Raw genomic sequence first — 22,929 nt, 5'->3', positions numbered from 1 at the left:
ATTATCAATAAATGTATTTAACAGAGAAAATAGTCAGTGGTACTAAAGGAGCCATATGACTTTCAGATGTACAAAATTAGAAGTCCTCAGACATCTGAGGAGCTCCAGGGTTGAGGCCCAGCCCTGTGACAGCAGAAGTTTTGGCCCTGCATGGTGGCTGTGTTCGCGGCTTTCATCCTGTTGTCAAGAGCCCGCAGCCCAGACTCCCACCCTGGTTTCTCACTGCCAGTCCTCACATCCACCCCTGCTTGCCTCTCTAACTCAGGTTCTGGAAGTGTGGACCAGCAGTGTCCGGATCTGCTAGGTGCTACTTCTTGGATTTCTTCCTTTGCAGAAAATTACTCTGTAATTTCGATAATCTGATGTTCTCAGATTTTTTCAGTTAAAACTTTCATTCATTCCTTATTATCAATCCTTCTGAAGTAAAGTTATGTTGAGTTACAGAAATTCTTCACTAAGGAAAGATTGGAGGAAAAAGTGTGGAGTATATAACTTTCTATCTATAGGAAGAAAACATTTATCAATATATCATTACAAAAGTTGACCATTACTCTCACATATTTGATATGATCCAATTTGATCTAATTTAGCTGCAAGATAATCTTTTTATTCTTAAGTATTACTTAAGCATGAGGTCATACTTCAGGAAGGTTTAGAACTTTTCCCAAAATGATTGCAGTTTTTTTTTTCGTGGCAGAAGTGTGTGTCATTTATTTATATTCCCACTTGTGAACAAAGCCTTTCCTCTCATTTTAATAGAAGCAGTGTACGTGTGGAATATATATTTGATAGTTGGATCTGTCCAAATTCCTGTTTCCTGTTTTGATAATAGATCCAGAACCCAAGCAGCAAAAAATGTATGGCTTTGGTGAAAGCAGGGAGTAAACAGAGGGCCCCTAAGTCACTAAGTCACTAAGGTGACTTAGTTTTCAAAATGTTTCTTTTTTTTTTTTAAGATTTATTTATTTATGCATACAGAACTGGGGTATAGGCCAGAGGGGCGGGGGCGGTGAGAGGCTTCACCAGAGACAGAGTGGGGAGCCGAACAGGCAGATTATGAAGTATACTGCTGAGGGGAGCGGTGCGCGGGTCAGGAGAGGTCTGCAGCGCCATGTGGATCACCTGCCGGCGGCAGGGGGGAATCGAACTCTTGCCCAAGTGGCTTTAGCTTCTCAGTGCTGTGCTTTAACCCGCTGCGCCACCAGGGAGGTCCCAAAATATTTCTTAAATCATTTATTTTGCTGGGTTGATTTTACTGCCCATCTTGAGACCTGTGTTCTTAGTCGGGTTGTACGAAAAGTGAATTGCAATGAGGATGTATTTGTTAACATCAACAATCAATGGATTTTTGGAAGCCTAGTCATAAATATGTGTTTTTTTTTTCCCCTGGAGTTTAATGACACAATTTTGAAAACAAAAATGTTGGTTGAAGAAGCTTGAAATTATTGAGCTCCACGGCATCAATTTTACAAGCCAATTTTCATTTCTGTATTTTAAAATACAAATAAATTTCTTAGAGTAAATTTAGCATTACAATAAACCTGGATCTTTTTTATTATATATTTTCTGTACTGCATTTGAAGAATAAATAGGAGCAAGTTAAACATTAGCTTTACATATGATACAATTTTTTCCCCAGAGGAAAACATTAGCATTTTGCATTTAGACACATTTTGTTAATAAGACATTTCTAAGATTTTTTAAAAATGTTTTTTTTAGTTTATTTTACTAACAGTTAAATTCTTAAGCAACCAGTGACCCACAATTATTTTCCTACTATCGCAGTAATATGTAATAGAACATTTAAATATTTAAGTAAGAAGTAAGTAATGCTAATAAAACATCAGTGTTGCTGCACGATTGACTGGTTGACATTATAAGGAAGTTTTGATTTAAAAAATTAATTTTCTTGGCATGAATTATGACACATTCAGTTGTTTACATTTTAAGAGTTTAGTATTAAAACAGCAGATTTTAAGTTATTTACATTTTTGCAAATTTAAATTTAACCAAACCACTCATCATTTAGTAATATGAATATTTGATTGCCTATCTTTTATGCTGCTGGATGGAGTGTAAACTGAGAAGACCATTTGTTAAATATGAGGGCTATTTTTGTGCTGTGGGTTTGCTGGGGTATATATTCTTAGTAATGTAGTTTCAGTGAGAACTCCCAGCTCAGTCTTTGGAATGACTTTACTTTGTTCTTAAATCTTATGATTCTCTACAGTAATTGGTATTAACCCTTATAGAAAAAGTGTAGTAATTTCCATTAGTTTTAGAGAAAGTTGGTGAGATAACAAAAAGTTGATTTAGCTTGTTAATTTCAAATCCTGTATCTTCAGATGTGATAGAGGTTTGTTGATTATGTGTCTATGAGTGTGAAAGTGTGTGAACATGAGTGCCTTGTGAGAGAGAGACAGAGGTAGTAAGCATTAAGTGGGAGCGGGACCATGACATGAGGAAATAGATCTGCTTTTCAGAAACGGATACTGTTTACAAAGTGCTGGGTAAAGTTTACAGCCTCCTGGAGGAGGTATATTTGGTCTAGGTACCCAGAGAGGGCTGCATTCAGGGTGAAACGGGTAGTTATGAAGCAGCCTAGGGGGCAGGTGAGGAGGTTTCAGGACACCTGAAATAGTACATCATAACTGATATAATGTGAAATTCTTCACTGAGGAAGAAAACAGTTTAACTTAGGGAAAAGAAGTGAGACTGAGGGTGACTTTCCCTTTCTCCTCTGTCCCCTTTGCAGTATTTATCATAGTTTTTTATCCTTCTCCTTTATAGTATTGTAAATATCCTAACAGAGGATCAACAAACATCGTCACCCATCTTTGTCATTAGTGTTATATGAATGATCATTGTCAAGAATTGTGAACTTCTGAGATTTTCTATGTGTGGTGATTAGACAGGAGCCTGCCACAGTGTCATGGATAAGGGTAGAAGTTGTAATATACCTGGAGAGACAGAGGACAGTCAGTACTCACAGAATTAGCAGTATGAGAGAACTAGAATGGAAATAGATGATTATTTGGAGAAACTATCTTGTTCCTGTTCCACATCTGAAGTGTATCAAGTTCTGATAACAGTTGGAAATGTATTTTCAGCCAGTGGTTGAGCAAAAATAATTTGAAAAGGAGTCACTACTGTTTTAAGTTATGAAACTTTCTAAAAACTAGAATTGCAGAAAACTCTAACCCTAGCTTAAGGCTTTGTACTTAATGCTCTATACTTAGAAATATATTTAGTTCCTTGGCATAATTGTTGACTCTTTTGTCTGCAAGAAGATAAAAGCCTGTGTAAATCAGTGCTTGAGAACTACACAGTGAAAGACTAAGATGTATTTCTTAGAATCCTCTTACTTATCTATCCATTATAAGAATGTTTTACATTGGTCTCCTTTTCATTCAAATATCTGATGAGAGATGGTCAAGTCATTGAAGTGTTTTGAACTGCACACTAGCTAGATGTTTTCATGGAGAGCACTCTATATGATGGTGATGTGTACTGTTTCATACTTTCCTAATAATTTTAACTTGTATTTTGAATCTTTTAGATGGGAAAACACACAAAGAAAAGCTAAGTGAAATAGCTACTGCTACACTTAGTTTTCATGAATTGCTTATGATAGCTATTAACTTTTAATAGCAGATCCTCCTGTAAAAAAAAAAAAAAAAGGTAGTCTTCACACCAACACTCTACAAGTTATCCCAAGTAATTTAAGTTTTAAAATGAATAGAATTGACTATCTCTTAATAATAATAACAATGTCAACAAGAATAACTACTAATACCATTAATTGACCTCCTATGTGCCAATGAGTGTGAAGTACTTTTACAAGTATTATCTCATTTATTGCACAAACTTAATGAGAACTTTTTGTCTTTTATATGATATTTGGAAGCTTTGAATTTATTTTATATTCCTAAGGAGCTGGAAGGATAGGAAATATGGGTGTTGTGTGTGTGTTTCATTTTGTTGCTATATTTTTTAATTAAGTTTTTTTTTTTTTTAATACATGAAGAAGGAAGGACTTGTCAGGGCCACTGGCAGCCTCTGCTATATTACTTATCCACCATTAATAATCACAGCCTCATGAAGTGGAATCTTCTCCAATTGCTCAAGTGTAGGAAAGTCTTAGCCTCTCATTATCCCTCAACATGGACAACAGCAATGCTTCAAATTTTACATAAATATTGTGATTATTTTTTGTGTCTTCTCAACTGCTGCTCAACCCAACTCACCATCATCTCTGTGCTTCATTGCAGCAGCCTCATAATTTGTCTTTTCCTCTATTCTGACTTTCTTTTCAATCCATTTGCTACTAGCCAAGTAAAGTCAGACAAAATATGTAAATATCATTTTAAAGACTCTCTCATGGCTTACTATTTAGTGTAGAAAGAAAATCCAGACATTCACAAACTGCCTCACTCAGTGGCACTCCAACATCATATCCACTCTATTTATGTATTCATCTTAGCTTGATATTCATTTCTTTGAACACCTCAACAATTCCTGTCTTAGAGTCTTTGTGAGTTCTCATATGGTTTGCATCCTCTCAACTTTCAGATTTCAGCTCCTATTACTTCCTCACAGAGATTTACCTGCTTTTTCTCTCGATTGTCTCTTTTAGAACATTTATCACAACTTTACTCTATCTCCTTTATTATGTTACAAATTTCCTAATAAGATCCACAATTATTACCCATTATCACCATCATTATCATTAATATTATATTGATGATAAGTATTAAGAATGGTGAAAGATCTGAGATTTTACTATGTGTGTGTGACACAGTGTCATGGATAATGGTAGAAGACCAAGGAAACCTGCAACAGAGACTAAGGATAGTTTATTACTCCCAGCATTAGCACTAGCCAAAGCAGCATTTTGTGCTAATTTTTTCTTCACCTACAGTCTCACATATCAATGTAAAGAAGGCCAGATATTATCTGCACATTCAGTAGGTTGTAATACAAAAAGCAATCTAGCTAAGGAAACTTGAGTCTATACATTGGTCACTAGTTAGGCCTGGAGGGAGCACTACTCTAACAGTCCAAGACTATAAACACACCTGCCCTTTGCTCCAGAAGACATCTTATCTGCCAAGGCTGTTTCCTCAACCAAGATCCTTGTAAAAATAATCCAGAGCATGGTAGTCAGTGTATCACTTGCAAGATATGAGAGTCTCAAGGAGATTACTTCCCAACAATTTATCCTTAACAATATTCGTATTCCCTTAATTTTGGACATGTAACTTTATATAATCGAATGTTATAGTTTCTGCCTTTTTTGTGCTTAAGTGTTCTTTGGAGATAGCAAGACCCATCATAAAATTCATATTAGCAACCTAGGGACCTTAAATGGTAATGGATCTTAAAAAATAACATAGCGGGCTTTCCCTGGCGGTGCAACAGGTTAAGAACAACACTATGAAGCTCTCTGACACCACTGCAACATGAGTTCCATCCCTGGCCAAGGAGCATCTGACCCACATGACACTGCAGACATCACCTGACCCGCCCACTGCTCCCCTCAGCAGTGTATCTCAGTTGATCTGCCTGTTTTGTTCCCTACTCTATCTCTGGTGAATCCTCTCACCACCCCACACCTCTGTCCTGTACCCCAGGTCTGTAAACATAAATAAATAAATCTTAAAAAAAAAAAAAAAACATAGCTGGAAGAATCACACTTTCCAATTAGAATTTACTTCAAGGATATAGTAATCAACTAGAATATGGCTGGCATAAAGACAAAAAACAAGGCAGGCAGAAAAGAATAGGAGCTTAGAAATAAACCCTCACGTATGTGGTCAAATTATTCTTTATAAAAGAGCCAAAACCACTCACTGGGATTAAGATGGTCTTTTCAACACTGTCTTTCGCAGTGGTTTCTTGGAGGCAATACCCAAAGCACAAGCAGAAAAGAAAAAAAAATAGGTAAATTGGCCTCATGAATATTTAAACAATTTATATAACAAAAGATAGAAGTAAAAAGGCACACATGGGAACAAATACCTACAAATCATGCACCTATTCCAAAATATATAAAGAATCATTAAAATTTAACAATAAAAACGAATAAGCCCATTTTCATAAGTGGGAAAAGGACTTGAATATGTTTATCCAACAGATAAGATACACAAATGGCTAATAAGAATATGAAAAAAATACTCAAGATATTAGGAAAATTCAAACCAAGATTATAATAAGATAACACCTCACACCTGCTGGGGTAACTGCTAGCAAAAATAAATATATAAGTAACTTGATTTTGGTACTTGGAGCTCTTGTTCAACACTGGAGGGAATGTAGATAGAGATAGCCACGGTGTAAAAATTATGGTGGTTACTAAGACAATTAAAAATAGAATTACCACCCGATCCAGCAAGTAAATTTCTGGGTATACACCCAAACTATGTGATAGATGGATCCTGGAGAGATATTTGTACATCTATGTTGAAAGCAGTATTAATACCTACAATGTGGAAGCAACATAACTGTCTGTAAATGACTGATGGATAAACAAAATGTGATCACACACTTACCAATGTGATATGTACAGAATAGTAAAAATCAAGAGACACAAAGTAACATGGTGATTGCCCAGAGCTGGCAGAGTGGAGAAAGAGGAGTTGGTAATGGCTATGGCATTTAAGTTTTAGAAGAGGAAATGTGTTCTGGGGATGGGTAGTGGATGGTTGATCCACATTGTGTATGTATTTAATATATTTGAAATGTATAGTTAAAAATGGTTAAGATGGTAAATTTTATATGTATTCTATCATAACAAAAAAAAAGCTATATAAAAGGTAAGTGTATATTTTCTGTAATTTCAGAATATATAGCAATGCTTCCTAACATTATAGTGACTGTGGATGACCCTGATGTGACAGAAGTTTTTTTTTATTGTAATCCCATTGTGATTTTCTGCAAAAAAGGAAAAAAAATTGGAAAGTTTTAGACTTGCATATCTCCATGCTTCCCAAATTGCTATCTTTAGAAAATAAGGACATGAAGTCTGTATTTAACATTTTCAGGGGTCAAATTTATTTGAAGAGGCATTTCAGTCCATATGACTCTACATATAATAACTACCATGAAAATATGTGTGTTTATTGTTGACCCTGCTAATTCCCTGTTGTGCTTGATTTGCAACCAGTTTGATTCAATTCCGGAAAATACTCTAACAAGTATTAAATCTCACATAGGGAGAACTAAAAGATAGCAGTGGGCATTCAGATTCTATGTTTTCCTCTCACTAGTTTTGTGGCTATGGATTAACAGTTTTATCAAAGTTAAACTTATTCATTGGTGGATGAGATTATGTCCTATACATCAGTATTTGATGATTTCCCTCTATATTATAGGCAGGTTTTTGGTACTGACTTGTTTTGGAGACTGGAGACTATTTTAAACAATTTAGCTCCAGGAAGATCTTAGACATTTTCTTCCAGTTTTTTGTTTGTTTTTTTCTTTAAATATTTCTGTTTGATTTTGAATTTCTAGTTTCTTTGTTAGACTTTTAATATTTGTGATTATTTGGTCATTTTAACATGTCTCTTTTCTTTAAATTAGATAAAAAGATCAGAGAAACAGACTATAGTTCTCAAATAAGTGAGGTAAGTTAAATATACATTTACTTTCTCTGAATCCAAGCAAAAAATATTAAGTTTAAAAATGTACTTCATCTGTAGAGTTAAGTCTTTGTACTTCAGTTTCTTATTCATACAATATTATGTCTTCCTTTGTCCTGGAAGTTAATTGATTTTTCCGTAAGTAAAGCAGACTTGTTTTATGTTGATTCAGATCTTTCTAGATATTAAAAGAGAGCAAATGTGATTTGAGTTTGTTTTGATGCTCCCTATGAAAGTAACTCAAACATACTGAGCTATACAAGAAATGCTCAGCTATGTATGATAATCATATTTGGCTTAACATTTCCTAGAATGTAAAGCAGGTATAATATGTGACAGCTTTTTTTATATTATAGTTATTAATAGGGAATTTGTGCTTACTGATGACTTTGCTGGGGTTCAAGTGAGTTCCAAACTAAGTAATTACATTAAATTAATTACATTAAACTTAAATACAACTTGATAAAAATAAAATTCTATTAGTCAAAGGCCTTATTGATATTAATTTACAAAAGTACTAGTAATTTAGATTTCTTATGTCAGATTACAAATATTGTAATGGCAGTTCAAATAAAATAATCTTTTCCCAGTGGACCCAGTACAGCACTCAGGGAAGAGATATGTCATTGAATGGGGCTAAAAGTGTACAGCCAGATTAAAAAATGTTCCTTTAAAAATAGCATTTTTGAGCTCTCCCTGGTGGCGCAATGGGTTAAAACACCACATTATGAAGCTCTCTGAAGCCACTGAAGCAAGTTCCATCCCCGGCCAGAGGGCTGACCCAAATGGTGCAGCAGACCTCTTCTGACCCATCTGCTGCTCCCCTCAACAGTGTATTTCAGTATATCTGCCTGTTCTGCTCTCCACTCTGTCTTTGGTGAATCTGCTCACCCACCATACCTCTGGCCTGTACCCCAGTTCTGTAAGCATATATATAGATAGATAGATAGATAGATAGATAGATAGATAGATAGATAGATAGATAGATAGATATAGATAGATATATAGATATATATAGATATATATTAAATAACATTTTGGGCTTCCTCATGGTCACTGAGCAGGAGCCAAGCGAGCCTGGGAAGGGAAAGGTAGGATTTAGAAGATCATGTGATGTTGGAGTAGGAGGATTTATCTCGGTAACGTTAGGATAACGGTTCCATTGTAGGTACAATTATGAAAACAAAGAATCCCAAAAGAATTGCCAGAGATGGAATTAAAAATAAGATTTTATATTAAAGTACCTAGCTTGATCCTAAAATAAAACAAATCAGTTGCAATAGCAATAACAACAGCAGCTGAGCAATCTTAGGCATAGAACACACGAATACAACGGAAGTCAGAGTGAAAAGCCTAAAAGCAGATATACACATTTCCCTTTAATGGACCATAAAGCCTTCAGTCAAGCAAGAAAAAAAAAGAAAGAAAGAAAGAATAGCTTTTTAGGAATGACTATAATTTCCACCACTGAGATTTCCTACCAGAAATTGTAGGAAATTGATTGTGTGTTAGTCAGGTGGATAAACTATGGATAAGCTGTTGAGTATTTTCAGAAGTTCTAGGATTCTTTTAAAAGTTCATTTTTAATGTTCGTTTTTTATGCTGAGAGAAACGTAGTATGAGAATTCAGGGGCTATGAAAATAACTCTAGCCCCTTGACATTTTTACAGTGTAATTTGTAGACCACCTGAATTAGAAATACATAAAGAATATCTTAACAAACTCTTGGACCCACACTCATGTATAGTTTAGTATTATAGGGGATAAGCTAAATAAGTCTGATTTTTAAAAAGCACCCTAGATACTTCTTGCTGATGTAAAAGTTTGAAAATGAGAGTCATAAAAGCAGAATTTCTACAACAAAAGTGATATAATGTGACACTGAGAATATATTCATTAAGTTAATCAAGATAATTAAAACATTGAGATGATGATGTTGACATATTTGGAGAGGAATGAATAGCTTTATCTATTAGTTGTTTAATCCTATCTAAATCATAGTAAATATATATAACCATTTCATTTTGTTTACAGTGACATAGTATACTTCTTACAGATATTTATAAATAATGTCACATTAACTTCACTGATAGTTCATATCTGTTGTTTGTTGTCTATTTTGATATTTTTATATACTTTGTGTTTAAAAGACTATAACAGATAAACAACTTCACCAAGTTATATTTATAGTTTACCCCTTTTGCACATTTCAGAGCAATGAATATTATTGCTTCCTTGCTTACAAATTCAGGTCTTCATTGAAAATAAATTGGCTCATATTTTTAAGGTTTTAGGTTTGGCTTGCCAAGCAGAAATACATTTAATTAAATTTAAACTACATCATTTTAGAAACATCACTTGTTGTAATTTTAATTTGTTCTTTTTTAAGTTTTACTTTTATAGGAAGGCAAATGACAAGGGAATTGACTCAGGTCTAGGAAATTAATACTACCAAAGCCCTTTTAGTCTCACCCTAAAGTTATATCTAGTATATCATTTTTTTTATTAAAAAGTTTATTTTTACATCATTTTGCTCATTTTTTTTCATCTCAATTGTAATCCCCACGGGTTTCCCATCACTAGTATATCATTTTTTAATATAAGAGACTTTGAGGTTAAAACAACACTCAATAAAGATAAAGAATGGCCAATAAAGCTTCGGATTCTTAGGTGACTGTTTTGTTGGATTAATCAATTCCAAAGTTACAGTAGGTTTGCTTCTAGAAAGATAGAGTGAACAGAATCTTCCCTGCTCCTTTTGCTAAGTAAAAGGACATTGTATATTAAAAAAAAAAAAAAAAACTTCCAGATATTATATAAAAAACAAACATAACAAAATTAGAGCAAAGAAGCAAAGCAACTAGTGACCTCAGGGCTCAAATGAAGTTTTTCCCTGGACTTTCTCTTCCTGCATATGTTAGCTGGATACTAAGAAGCCAGCAATAAAGAAATGCTGCCAGACACAGACAAATAAAGCGTTAAGAAAAACCTACACTCTCTAACCAATAGACTGAGAAACTGGTGAACAAGGACTACGGAAAAAAAAAATAAATGTGTAGCTTTTGTAACCAGGCACCACAAGAAAAAAAAAATATGGTAAATTGTTTTGAGATGACAGTGTAGGAGGATCCTGAACTCACCCTGTCTCGGAACACAACAGATCTACATTTGGAATAATTTTTGGTGGTTGCTGTAAATTATGTGCTCCCCAGCTGAGCAGAGATTAACAATACTATGTCTTCCCTTTGGTGCAACTGGCAGGGCTTGAGCAGCCGGGAGACCAGTTTTCTTATCTCTGAAGAACAATTGGTAAGTAGCTACCGGCACTGCACTTGTTACATGATACAAATGGAGTACCTTTTTCTTGCCCGTAATTGTGATGCTTGCTTTAATTTTCTAGCTAATTTCTGGGTCCTCATACATGGTAATTTAAGAATATATTCTAAAAGAAAGCACCTTTTTATGGGGAAAAAAATGAGACATTCATTGAGAATGACTCATTAAAAAAACACTTCACTTGCATTTGAATTTCTGTTTTACAAATGAGAATATGAAGAATATAACTGATTTAATGACTTCACCAAAATTAGTCATGTTTAAGGAGCAGATACTGGATTAGAACGCAAGATTATGATGCTTTGTTCAATATTCTGTTTCCATGCATCATTCTTCTTATCAGTCTGTACATACATAGGAATAATCAGGAAGAGGTACAGACTATTTTAAAATGAAATTTGGGGCCCTCTCTGGTGGCGCAGGGGATTGGAGCGCAGCTGTGAGAAGCTGGCCACAGCCGCTTCAGTGCAAGTTCGATCCCTAGCCCTGGAGGTGACCCACATGGTGCAGCAGACCTCTCCTGTCTTGCCCACTGCTCCGCTCAGCAGTGTACTTTGTCAGTCTGCCTATTCTGTTCCCCACTCTCTCTCTGGTGAATCCTCTCACCACTCCTTGCTGTCTGGCCTGCACCCCAGTTTATATGAATACATAAATAAATCTTTAAAAAATAATAAAAATTAAATTTGAATTTGAATTTCAATTAAAGGATAAGTAAAGGGATTTAAGATTTTATTTGCTTAGCAAATAAAAGATTGCTGTTAGGGAATATGGAAAAGAGAGTTCTGTTCTTATATGATGGTTTTAATGTTAATGGTGTTTTGCATTTCACTAGGGCACTAATTTTTGGTGCTCTGTAATGAAGATTGTGAGATAGTGAGTTTATAAATGTTGTTTTTTTCTTATTTATTTCATTATGTTATTTAAAATCAAACATTTATGTGATTCCCACCTGAAAACCATAACAACAAATGAGGTTTAATGGCATCTAAAGCTTATGCTGTCTTGGTGTCATTCTTTAAGAAGAATAATGGGATAATAATCTACAAATTTGACAAACATTTGATTATGAGACTACACTGCTGGAATCCTCCTATTTTCTTGGAATGGCCAGTGCAAGGGAGAGAGCACCAGAGCTTAAACTTCATTAGCTGGAAAGTAAATCTATTGTTGGCTAAAACTATGAAACAACAAAAACAACTATTTCATCTTAATCCTTCTGTGGGATTATCCTTGGTTTATCCTTCCAGCATACCCTTTAGTCTTCAGTGTGTGTGTTGTGTATGTTAGTGCACTACAATGAAGATTGTGGGGTTGTGGGTTTATATTGCATATACTGAGTTGTTCCTTGGTTTTCACTTAAAGACATATCATGAGCAGTTACATCTATATGTGTGTAGGTTTCACTCTTAATCTTCTGTATGCTGTATAATATTCTATTGGGGAAGTAGTGTAGTTCATTAATATGGTCCCTTTATTGATAGGCAAATGAGTTGGAGTCACTCATATATTTCTAAATAGGATTTCTGTGGCAAAGAGTAAAGGCAAAAGTTATTATGACATATATTGCCAAATTCCCCTTCAGTTTGCTACAGTCTTACTGAATCCAACCTCAAGATGGAAATCACTCACTTTTTCTCCATTTAATCACCTGTGGGAAGCCAGTAGTCAAGGCAACCATTAGATACTATATATATTCACTAGATATATAATTCTCTCACACACACACACACACACACATATGCATATGTATATATGTATATATAAACACACACACACATATATCTATATATACACATAACAGTCATCCTCATGAGGAAGTAGCAGGTTTGAAAAAGATGGAGGGGATTTGCCAGGGCAAAGATCCAACAGATTATCACTGGACTTTTTCATTTTGAAAAAAATTAAATCTTGTGGTTCCTACCACTGTACTATTAAGGAGACTCCATGAATATAAAATAATTAACACAATTTAACACTTTATTTAAAATTGGCAAGAGTGGATTTGATTGAGTACCTAAATTGCTATTTAAATTGCAAATATAGGATACTAAAACATTTAAATGAAATAGAGAAAATTATACCTAAGTACACCAATTTCTGTGAGAGTACCATTTGTGTTTAGGGTAAGTATCAGAGTTTAATGAGGGAATGGCAATTGGAAAGGCAATACTAAAGGTATGATTTCATAACAGCAAGCATAATAATAACAGTTTTCGAAGGAGTGCAGATCTGATTAACCTCAGGAATAATATTACACATATTTTAACAATTTATATGATATGGATGCAAATTAGCCAGAAGTTACCTTTCAATAACTGGACCAGAAACATCAGTATATATAGCATAGTACTTATAATTGATCTTTGTATATATTTAGATTGTGCTAGAACTCAGACATTTAATTCAGTCTCCTAGTAATCTCATTTCATCCAGTTCCATGGTCTTATATAGCATTGATATACTGTCAGCTCTTACTGAAACTCTAAGTTTCTATCAATAAATAGATATCACGCCTGCATTTCAGGCTGAAATATCCAAGTGCTTTCCCATTATATGTATTTGGACATTTAAGGACATCTAAAGATTAATATATTTAAAGTGTAATTGTCGTCATCCTCAAGAACAAAAATGTTCTACTGAATTCTTATATATCTCAGCTATACATAATCTATCCTTCCAAGTGTGCAAACCAAAATCTTCAAAGAATTATCCTCTTTATTTTTTACATATTACATACAATGAAACGCATCCAATTTAAGAGTACAGTAATGAGCTTTAAAAAACAGCAATGAAGATACAGATTTCTGTTACTTCAAAAAGTTGTCTTTAGTTGTTTCACCCTGTTCGTTATTTTATTTTCCTTTGCAAGTATGTGAACAGAATCATCATGTATATGCTAATTCGCATTTCACTTTTTATTTGGCAATAATAGACAATGCTTCTTTGAATATAGAACTACATAGGTCTTGTATTAGAGTTTTATATTCTTTGGGTACATACCTAGAAGAAGTATTGGATCATATGGAATTTTCCATTTTCCTTTGAAAATTATCTCCATACCATTTTCATAGAAGCAGCAACAAGTTGTAATCTCATCAACAATGGGGGGCAGGAGCTGTTCCTTTTTCTCCACTTCCTTGTCAGCATTTGTTTCTATCCTTTTTGACGTAAGCATTCTCACAGGGGTGAAGTGATATCTCGTGTGGTTTTCATTTGCATTTCCCTTATAAGAAGTGATTTTGAACAATTTTTATGTGCCTATAGGCCATCTGAATAAGATGTCTTCTTTACAGAAACATCTATTTTGAACTTATGCCTAATTTTTTTATGGTCCATAAAATTCTTTTTGTTGTTGTTTTGGATTGTCTAAGTACTCTATACAGCTTGAAAATTGTCAAGTTGCATATTTTGCCACTTGTCAGATGTGGGATGTGCAATTTTTTTCCCATTTTGTAGTTCAGGTCACTTTAGCCTATTCCAGAAAAACAATATTTAAAGCAAAACTTTGCTTGATAGACTGAATTTCTTGTTGATAACTTTATTAAATTGCCATTTGATTATACTATAAAATATAGATAATAAGCTTTTTGAGCCATAGGTTTATTTTTTTTAATATTTTTTTTTATTTTCCCAAATATTTTTTAAGTAATTTCTTGGCTTTAAAAATAATGGCCAGTGTAACTGAAGATTATAACAACTCAGCATGTAAAAAATTGACTTTTCAGTTCTTCCCCCAATCTTTTGATGAGACTATGATTTTACACCATTGGATAAATTTTCCATACCATACATAATTCTAGTATAATTGTAGCAGCTGTTTTATTTGCTTGAGATACAAAGATACACTTAATAGAATGTATATTTTATTTTACATTATCATTATTCCCATGGTTCCCTTCATGACTTTCCTCTCTGTCTTCTTTTTTACTTACTTGCCACAAGTATGTAATATCTACAGTTACCAAATAAAGGATTTCAGGAGATTTATTATGAAGTCTTCATTTTTCCTCCTTCATTATTTTATTCTTACATTCTTCATTCCCTCTTGCTAACTCCCACACTTCAAATTTAAAATTATACAACATACACATACACATTCCTAGAAGCGATCGTCATGAGCATTTGTCTGTTTGCTGTCTGACTCTGTGGAATCTTTCCTTAAGTGTGGGAGGGATTTGCTAACTGTCTATTGATTACTTCACAGCCTGCAAACCGGTACAATTTGTTCCTGAGGCGGCGTCTTATGGTAAAACCAGTGCGGAATGATGCTGCTTATGCTCTGGATGCCTGCAGTGATAGCCTGAATTACTTTCATTCCAAGGAATACTACTGATTTGGGGCTGGGGAGGGAGGGAGACTTTGTCACTTGTTCCTATTACTTAGACAATTGAGGCTTTAAAATGGCGACTCTTAAGTCGTTTTTGGATCTGATTAAAGCTATGGAACTTATTTCTCTCTCACACACACAAACACACACGCGCGTGTGCACACGTGTGTAGGTAGCCTTTGGCCTTCTGGAGAAGGGAAGTATATAATACAAGTTTTGATGAATAACACTGTGATGATTATATAGCTCAAATAATTTTTTTTTCTTGTTTTAAGTGATTTGTAATATAACAGTTTGAGATTAAGTTCTTTTTCTTTTAGTAAAAGGGAAGATAGCTGAGGAACAGTGATATAACATTTTAGTTAATATGTTTTGATATTTAATATCCAGAATCCCTAATTATTTTGTTTCTTTGCCCATTTTCTCACCCACTCTGTTCATTGGGAGCTGCTGCTTTCTGTTACACATTGGCCATGCATTTGTAGATAAAATGCAGTTCTATTTCAGAGATAACAGATCAGACACGAGATTTTTTGTCATATTTGTATATAACTGATCTATACCATTCCTTATTATGGCCTGATTTTGTTAAAACCTATTTTAAAGTACCCTAAAAGAGACTCAGCTATGAACATTATAAACGTACTGTTTCCCTATTCACCAGTTAATTAGAACTGTCAGTAAGTTGGATATATTCTAACTGCATGGTAGGTTTAGCTAGACAGATCACTGACATCCACTGAAGTATTAGTTGTATCATTCATGATATGTGGGCTGTTCCAAGTATTAAATTATATATAAACAATGAAGACCAAATCAGTCAAACATGAACCCCCTTCTTTTTGAAGCTTTCTAGTATAGTTTTGCAGTTTTTAAAAGGGAAGGATAACAAACTATACAATATGTGGTTGTTGAATTTGTAAGTTTGAGTATATGCTGAATTTATAATACAAACATAAACAAATGTATAATTTTGGCTCACCAAGGACACTGATGTTGAATGAAAACTTGCATGAGAGTTTACTTGTAGCAAAGTCAGCTGGCAAGCCATCTGCTTTCAAATTTTTATATGCATTTTGATTTTTTTAACACTTTAAAGTTGAATTAGAAAGTGACAATTTTATGAAAACATAGTGTAACTATTGAGTATAAGTTCATCTTCTTAATGTAAGATTCACTAATTGGCCTACAATTAATTCTAACCCCAGAGTGTTATATAGACCGTGAATTATTTGTTCTACTACTAATAATTTGTTCTACTACTACTAATAACTAGTAGGATGAAATGTTGTGTAATGAAGATAACAAATTTCTCTCTGGTATGCATTGTGGAATCAATATATATACAAACTCATTTTATATTTTGGTATAACTTCAGCATTCTTGTTGCATGAGCATGTTGTTTGTATACTTAATTTGTCTTGAATCTTTACTGTTTAGCATAGATTACTTTTATGAAATTTCACTTTCTAAAACAGCATAACCTTCTTTAATGAAAATATTGGTTATTTGTCTTTATCTTTTCAGGACTGAAAAAATAAATTGAATGGAAACCAAATTGCATTAATTCCTTTCTTTTTTTCTTTCTTTCTTTCTTTTTTTTTTTTTGGCATTTAAAAAGAAAACAATAGGGTAAAGTTGTGTCATTTGTTTCCTGCAGTTTAAAAAAGATGAACAAAGCAAAGATTCTATCTTCTTCCGAGATGGAATTAGGCAGATTGATTTTGTGCTTTCGTATGTTGATGACGTAAAAAAGGAAACAGATGTAAAGTCGGTAAGTACTTATCACTCATTATAGATGAGAAATGAACTAAAAAGATGGGAACGATACCTTTGAGAAAAGTCTCAAAAACTTTGCCTCCAAAGTGTCGAGTTTTATTCTGTTGGATCAAGTTAGGATGTTACATGTTTATCCTCATCTACTAATTTTTCAGATAGGACAACAAAAACTCAGATAGACAGCCACTGGCCTGGAGTCATCAGCCTATTGGTAACAGTGCAGCCTCCAATCGGAAAGGGGGAATAGTAAAAAAGGAGCACATTCTGTTGTTCCACATGTTTGATATATGTTCCCATCAAGTTAGACTGCAAAAGTCAGAGGCCTCTAACATGTTTTTGAAAACTGACACTGAATTGAGAAAACGACAAAATACAGTCTTAAGAACGGAAATGTGGTCAGTTTTATGTTTTGTACAGTTTGGATATGAGCTGTTTTTCTTTTTTCAAATAACTGATGTTTTTTTTACATAGCTCACATTTAGATACTAAATGTGACCTTCAAAATTCGAGGTATAGGCGTGAATATAATTATCTTTCTATGCAACTTTTATTTTGAAAATGTACATTATCTGTATGATCTTGGTCTTCACATTAAATCTATTCCTTAACTTTCATTATAACATATCACATTCTGGATGTGGTTGTTCTGTCTTTATTCTTTTTACTTGCTTACTGTGCCCAGAACCATGAATTTAGGGCCTAAGACCAAGGATTTTTATCTCGTTCGTGACTGAATATACAAATGCTGAGAAAAGTGGCTGGAGCATAATGAATGCCTTTTAAATATTAGATATTTGAAATAATAAGTCAGTGCATTAATATATAGTGTAAACATATATACATATATACACATTTGCTAACATATTTGCTAAAATATACACATATTTACAGTTAGAAAAAAATTATAGATATTATCTTGTTAAGGCCCTGTATGTATCTGTTTCTGTCCCTTTCTTCCAGTCTTTCACCTTCTAGGTCTGCATTTCACTATTCACTAAGCATTTTCTTCTCTTTTCTGAATGCCCCCTTCAAACATGGTTTTATATTGCGGTCTGTTGCCTCCTCTAATTGTCCTTTCAAGTGGTGGTTATATTTTCCTTACAAAACCTTTTTCTGGAGATGGGTCAATGCCTGCTCTTATATCTTACTGTCGATTACTGTAGTTAATGATAATTGTAGTTATCATTACCTTTCATTGTTGCTGTCATTAATGTGTCCCTGGGTCTTTCCTTTTGTTACTCAAAAGTTTTATTTTATTTTATTTTTTATTTTACCATTATTGGAGTACCATTAATTTACATTCTTGCCAGTGTTTTGACAGTATAGGGCCTCTCTCCCACCCAGCTAGAATCACCCTTTCTCCACCAAACACCCATAGCTCTTCTCCATCTCCCATTGTTCACCCTCATCTCAACAGTTTTAGGTCCTAGTTCACGATCACTTTTCCACCCATACTTATTTTTAAATTACTGGTAAGCTCAAAAGTTTCCATAGATGATTATTTTGGCATTTAACCTCTTCTGTTCAGTATCTTAGTCTCTAGCTCAACCTTTCACTCCTCTAGACCATGTTGTTATTAACAACTGTAACACTTTCCAGTTAGGAATACGGTATGTCTCTATCAAGTTGATTTTTTGTTTGTTATTCAATGCAGTTTGGGGCATGTTCGTGCGCACTTCCTGGAAATTATTCCTAGGTCGTAATATATTGTTAGCCATTTTTTGTGAATTCTAGTACAGATGAAATGCGGGACTTGGCATTAAGGGTCAGTCTTACAGAGAGCACCTTCACAGCCTACAGGGTAGCAGCGGAGGGCCATCTGGGGCCCAGGCGCTACACAGCATGTCTGCTTATCACCAGGAAAATGAACGTGTTCAACATAATCATATTTTGTTTTCCATAGGAGAGAAGAAAAGAGTTTGAACAAAATCTCAGAAAAACAGGTCTTGAATTGGAAATTGAAGACAAAATGGTAAAGGACTTGTTCATTGAAGTGTTGGTTTGTCCCGCTCTAGCCTTTGACGGGCTGGTTCTGTGTTTGGTGACATTACAATAGCTCTTTGGCTACAGATATGTACCTAGGGAAGGCAAGGCCAGGATGTTCCAGTAAGTGCTCTGAACATGAGATGTTCAATGGAGGATTTTAAAATAGACTTACGATTCTATTTGGGATACAGACACAGTGAAGACATGGCTTTATTTCCATAACTGGCTCATTTAGAAGATTGCCTATAATTCTGACAGCCTAACTAGTTAACCTGACTGTCTTGCAGCATAGCTGGCTACTTAAGTCAAGATGTGTTTAATGCTCATCCTTATCTCAAATTCTTTTTCATTTTTAACCCCTACCACTTACTGGTTTTCTAGAATTTTCTTTAAATGTTTCATAAGATCTCTTTCTGATCTCATTTTGTCCATAAAACTCTAATACTCTAGTTCTAAATTAATGTTTGATAGCTCTAATTTATCCCTGTTTTACTGAGCTAATAAATATGTATTACCACACAATGTATATACCTTAATAATTTTGAAAATTTTGTTGTGTAATGAATCCTTATTACCTAAAGTTCTTCCTCTGGGTCCAGGGGAATAAGTCTGTCTTATACTGTCTATCTATCACTCATATAGCACAGTTATGAGTCATAGTTGCTAAAAAAATAAGAGATTGATAAGAACCACTAAGGTCTCTCTAAGCTTCAGGCTAGTGAAAATATGTCTCTACCACACACATTCAAACATCACACACTCACACACACAGACATATACATATTTTGAGCATTTGGTCTTAAAGTTTACTGAAAATTTTCAATATACTGGTAGTGTGGTGGGATTTAATTTGTTTGAGATGTTATAAAACTTTATCTCCATAATAAGATCAGTATTCTTTCTGCTATTTTTTCTCTGTTTATCCAGAACTCTGAAGATGGGAAAACTTATTTTGTCAAGATCCATGCCCCTTGGGAGGTATTAGTTACTTACGCTGAAGTGCTGGGAATGAAAATGCCTATTAAGGAGAGTGATATTCCCCGAGTCCATAACATACCATTTAAGTATGTGCTTGGGCCTGTGAAGCTCCCAAGGAATGTGAAGTATCCTAAACCAGATTACTTTACGGCCCAGTTCACCAGACATCGGCAGGAACTCTTCCTCATTGAAGACAAGTCGAGTTTCTTCCCGTCCTCATCAAGAAACAGAATTGTAGGTAGAGAAACCCTGTGAGCATATCCCTACGAGTAAGGGGTTTGTGCCTGTGTCCTCTTTTATGTGTCGATGTGCAATACAGTGTCTGCAGGAGTTTCTTCATAAATTTTGATAAGTATTTGATGGTATGAGGCAGGCTTCAAAGACCATTTGAACCACTTAAAGAATCTGTGACAGGGCCCGCCCTGGTGGCACAGTGGGTTAAAGCAAAGCACTAAAGCTATCCACAGCCACTGCAGCATGAGGTCGATGCTAGCCAGGGAGGTGACCCACATGGCACAGCAGACCTCTCCTTTCTAGCCCACTGCTCCCCTCAGCAGTGTATTTCAGTATATTCCTCTGTTCTGCTCCCCACTCTGTCTCTGGTGAATCCTCTCACTGACTCCCCAGTTCTTGTATGCATATATAAATAAGTCTAAAAAAAACTATGACAAATTCTCTAAAGGAAATATGAAAAGGAGTTCGAGTAAGTCTGTTTCCCTTTGGCATCAAGGAATTTCGGTTCTTTAAAAGCTGGACTTATCCTTACAGTTTCTCCCATTTGTTAGTACTTTCTGTTAATAAATATCAGACACAGTCTTCCATATACCCCATCTTTGTTTTATAAATGGTTTGTTGTTGTACTTTTCTTTCTGAAGACTCAAAGCAAAGGACTTATTAGCTCTATTAGTCAAACTTTAGTTAAACTTCTTTAACTGTGGCACACCCTCTTCCTGAGTCAACACTGATACATAGAATAACCATCCTTGACACAAGAAAGACATTCCCTAAAGTTGGCATATTTCTCCCCTAAAAAAGTAAAGCCTGATTTTCAGATATTTGCAGATTTCCTTATTGCAATGTCTTCCCTATCCTCTGCTACAATAGTTTCAAATAAATTCTTTCCTAAGTCTGCATTTATGTTATTTAAAAATAATATTCTGCATTTATTGCCATAATTCTTCTTAGTCTTAATATCTCATAAAAATAACTATTTGCTAACATTCTAAAACTGAGTTCCTATTTTGGTGGAACTTTTTTTAAGGAAATAATCCAAAATATATAAAACAGTCAATATTACCACATTATTTGTAAAAATTAAAACTAGGGCCCTCCCTGGTGGCACAACCAGGTTAGAGCACAGCACTAAGAAGCTATTGAAGCCATTGTGGTGGATTTCTGAAGATCTGCCTGTTCTGCTCCCCACTCTGTCTCTGAGAATCCTCTCACCCCTGGTACCTCTGGCCTGCACCCCAGATCTGTACGCGTAAATAAATAAATCTTTAAACAATTAAAACTACTTTGTATAATTTATAGTCTATTTACCAAGATGGAATATTCAGCTGCCCTCAAAATGAACAAACAAGTTAGATAATAATGATTCAAAGGCAACAGTCATTCCAACAATTCCTTAAAAGAGGAAATATAAAAAGGGGTGAAGGGAAATGTATCTAAAACATTTCAATAACCCAAATTCAGCATGGGCAAGCAGAGAGCTGTTGGAACAATCTATAAAGCAGATAGATTGAACTGCAAGAAATATAAAAATAGAGGACACCAAAGTCCAAATGATACAGAGCACAAGCCCAACATAACAGCATAACTTGGTTGCCAGTAGAAATAGGATACCCTTCAGTTAAATTGATATAGCAGGAAAAGCCCTTATACAGAGTAATTCATTGAGGAAGAATTAAACTCCACATTCTCCTATCTGAACTGTTAGTAGCAATGACATTAGATTCCATCTCAGAGTCCAGATTATAGTAGAAATTCTGGCCAAGGGACTCCCAGAGGAGCTTGGGATAGAAGGAAAAATATAATTCTCATCCACTCATGCCCACCACTTAATGAGAGAATTAAAAAATCCCCATACCTAGGAGTTAAATAAATTACTTTCAGACTCCACACAGTCCTACTCTCTACATGTTTTCCCAGACAACAAAGGGAAGGTTACTGTAATCAGCTCCAATTTCTGCATACATACAAAGTAAACAAGCAGATTTAAATTGGGATTTTAAAAAATGTGAAATGTATAAATCTCTGTGATGTGTCTCTTTATGGTTACCCAATAGGTTTATTATATTCTCTCACGGTGTCCGTTTGGCATAGAAGATGGGAAGAAAAGGTTTGGGATTGAAAGACTGCTAAATTCTAACACGTATTCATCTGCCTATCCACTCCATGATGTAAGTATAAACTTAGTATTGAAATACTGAATCCATTTTCCCTCTCCCACTTCCAGAGATTGCTTTGTTGGAAGACAGAGAGGTCTATTTGTTTTTTTTCTTTATGATCGCTCACTTAATTCTCTCCCTTTGGGAGAATCCCCAAAGACTTCCTGTTCCAACCTGAGAACTTTGCCACCAATGCTGAAACACAGAGTTAATACCTTTCACATGAGTGAAATTTATTTTTAAAAGTTAACACATTTTCTGGGCCCTCCCTGGTGGCACAGCAGGTTAAAGCACAGCACTGAGAAGCTAAAGTCACTTCCGCATGAGTTCGATCCCCGGCTGTCCCGGAGGTGACCACATGGCGCGTCAGACCTCTCCTGACTCGCCCACTGCTCCCCTCAGCAGTGTACTTCGTCGATCTGCCTGTTCTGCTCCCCACTAGTGTCTCTGGTGAATCCCCTCTCACCCCTGGTACCTCTGGCCTGCACCCCAG

The 22,929-nt window shown here is 34.9% G+C and overlaps 1 protein-coding gene across 1 annotated transcript in view; it reads left to right on the top strand.

The window, feature by feature from the left end:
• Positions 1-22,929, top strand: part of ANO5 (anoctamin 5) — a 52,564-nt gene that overhangs the window by 2,382 nt on the left and 27,253 nt on the right. Inside the window, exons 2-8 of the mRNA XM_012725618.1 lie at positions 7,582-7,625; positions 10,902-10,949; positions 15,181-15,222; positions 16,964-17,077; positions 18,986-19,054; positions 19,996-20,280; positions 22,335-22,448. Coding sequence (XP_012581072.1) covers positions 7,582-7,625; positions 10,902-10,949; positions 15,181-15,222; positions 16,964-17,077; positions 18,986-19,054; positions 19,996-20,280; positions 22,335-22,448 — 716 coding nt within the window. The remainder of the gene's footprint in view (positions 1-7,581; positions 7,626-10,901; positions 10,950-15,180; positions 15,223-16,963; positions 17,078-18,985; positions 19,055-19,995; positions 20,281-22,334; positions 22,449-22,929) is intronic.

Source organism: Condylura cristata, unplaced genomic scaffold, assembly GCF_000260355.1.
Source record: "Condylura cristata isolate star-nosed mole 26May11 unplaced genomic scaffold, ConCri1.0 scaffold00015, whole genome shotgun sequence".
NCBI lineage: Eukaryota > Metazoa > Chordata > Mammalia > Eulipotyphla > Talpidae > Condylura > Condylura cristata.
The sequence above is the reverse complement of the archived record's forward strand: the minus strand, read 5'-3'. Positions and strand labels throughout refer to the sequence as shown.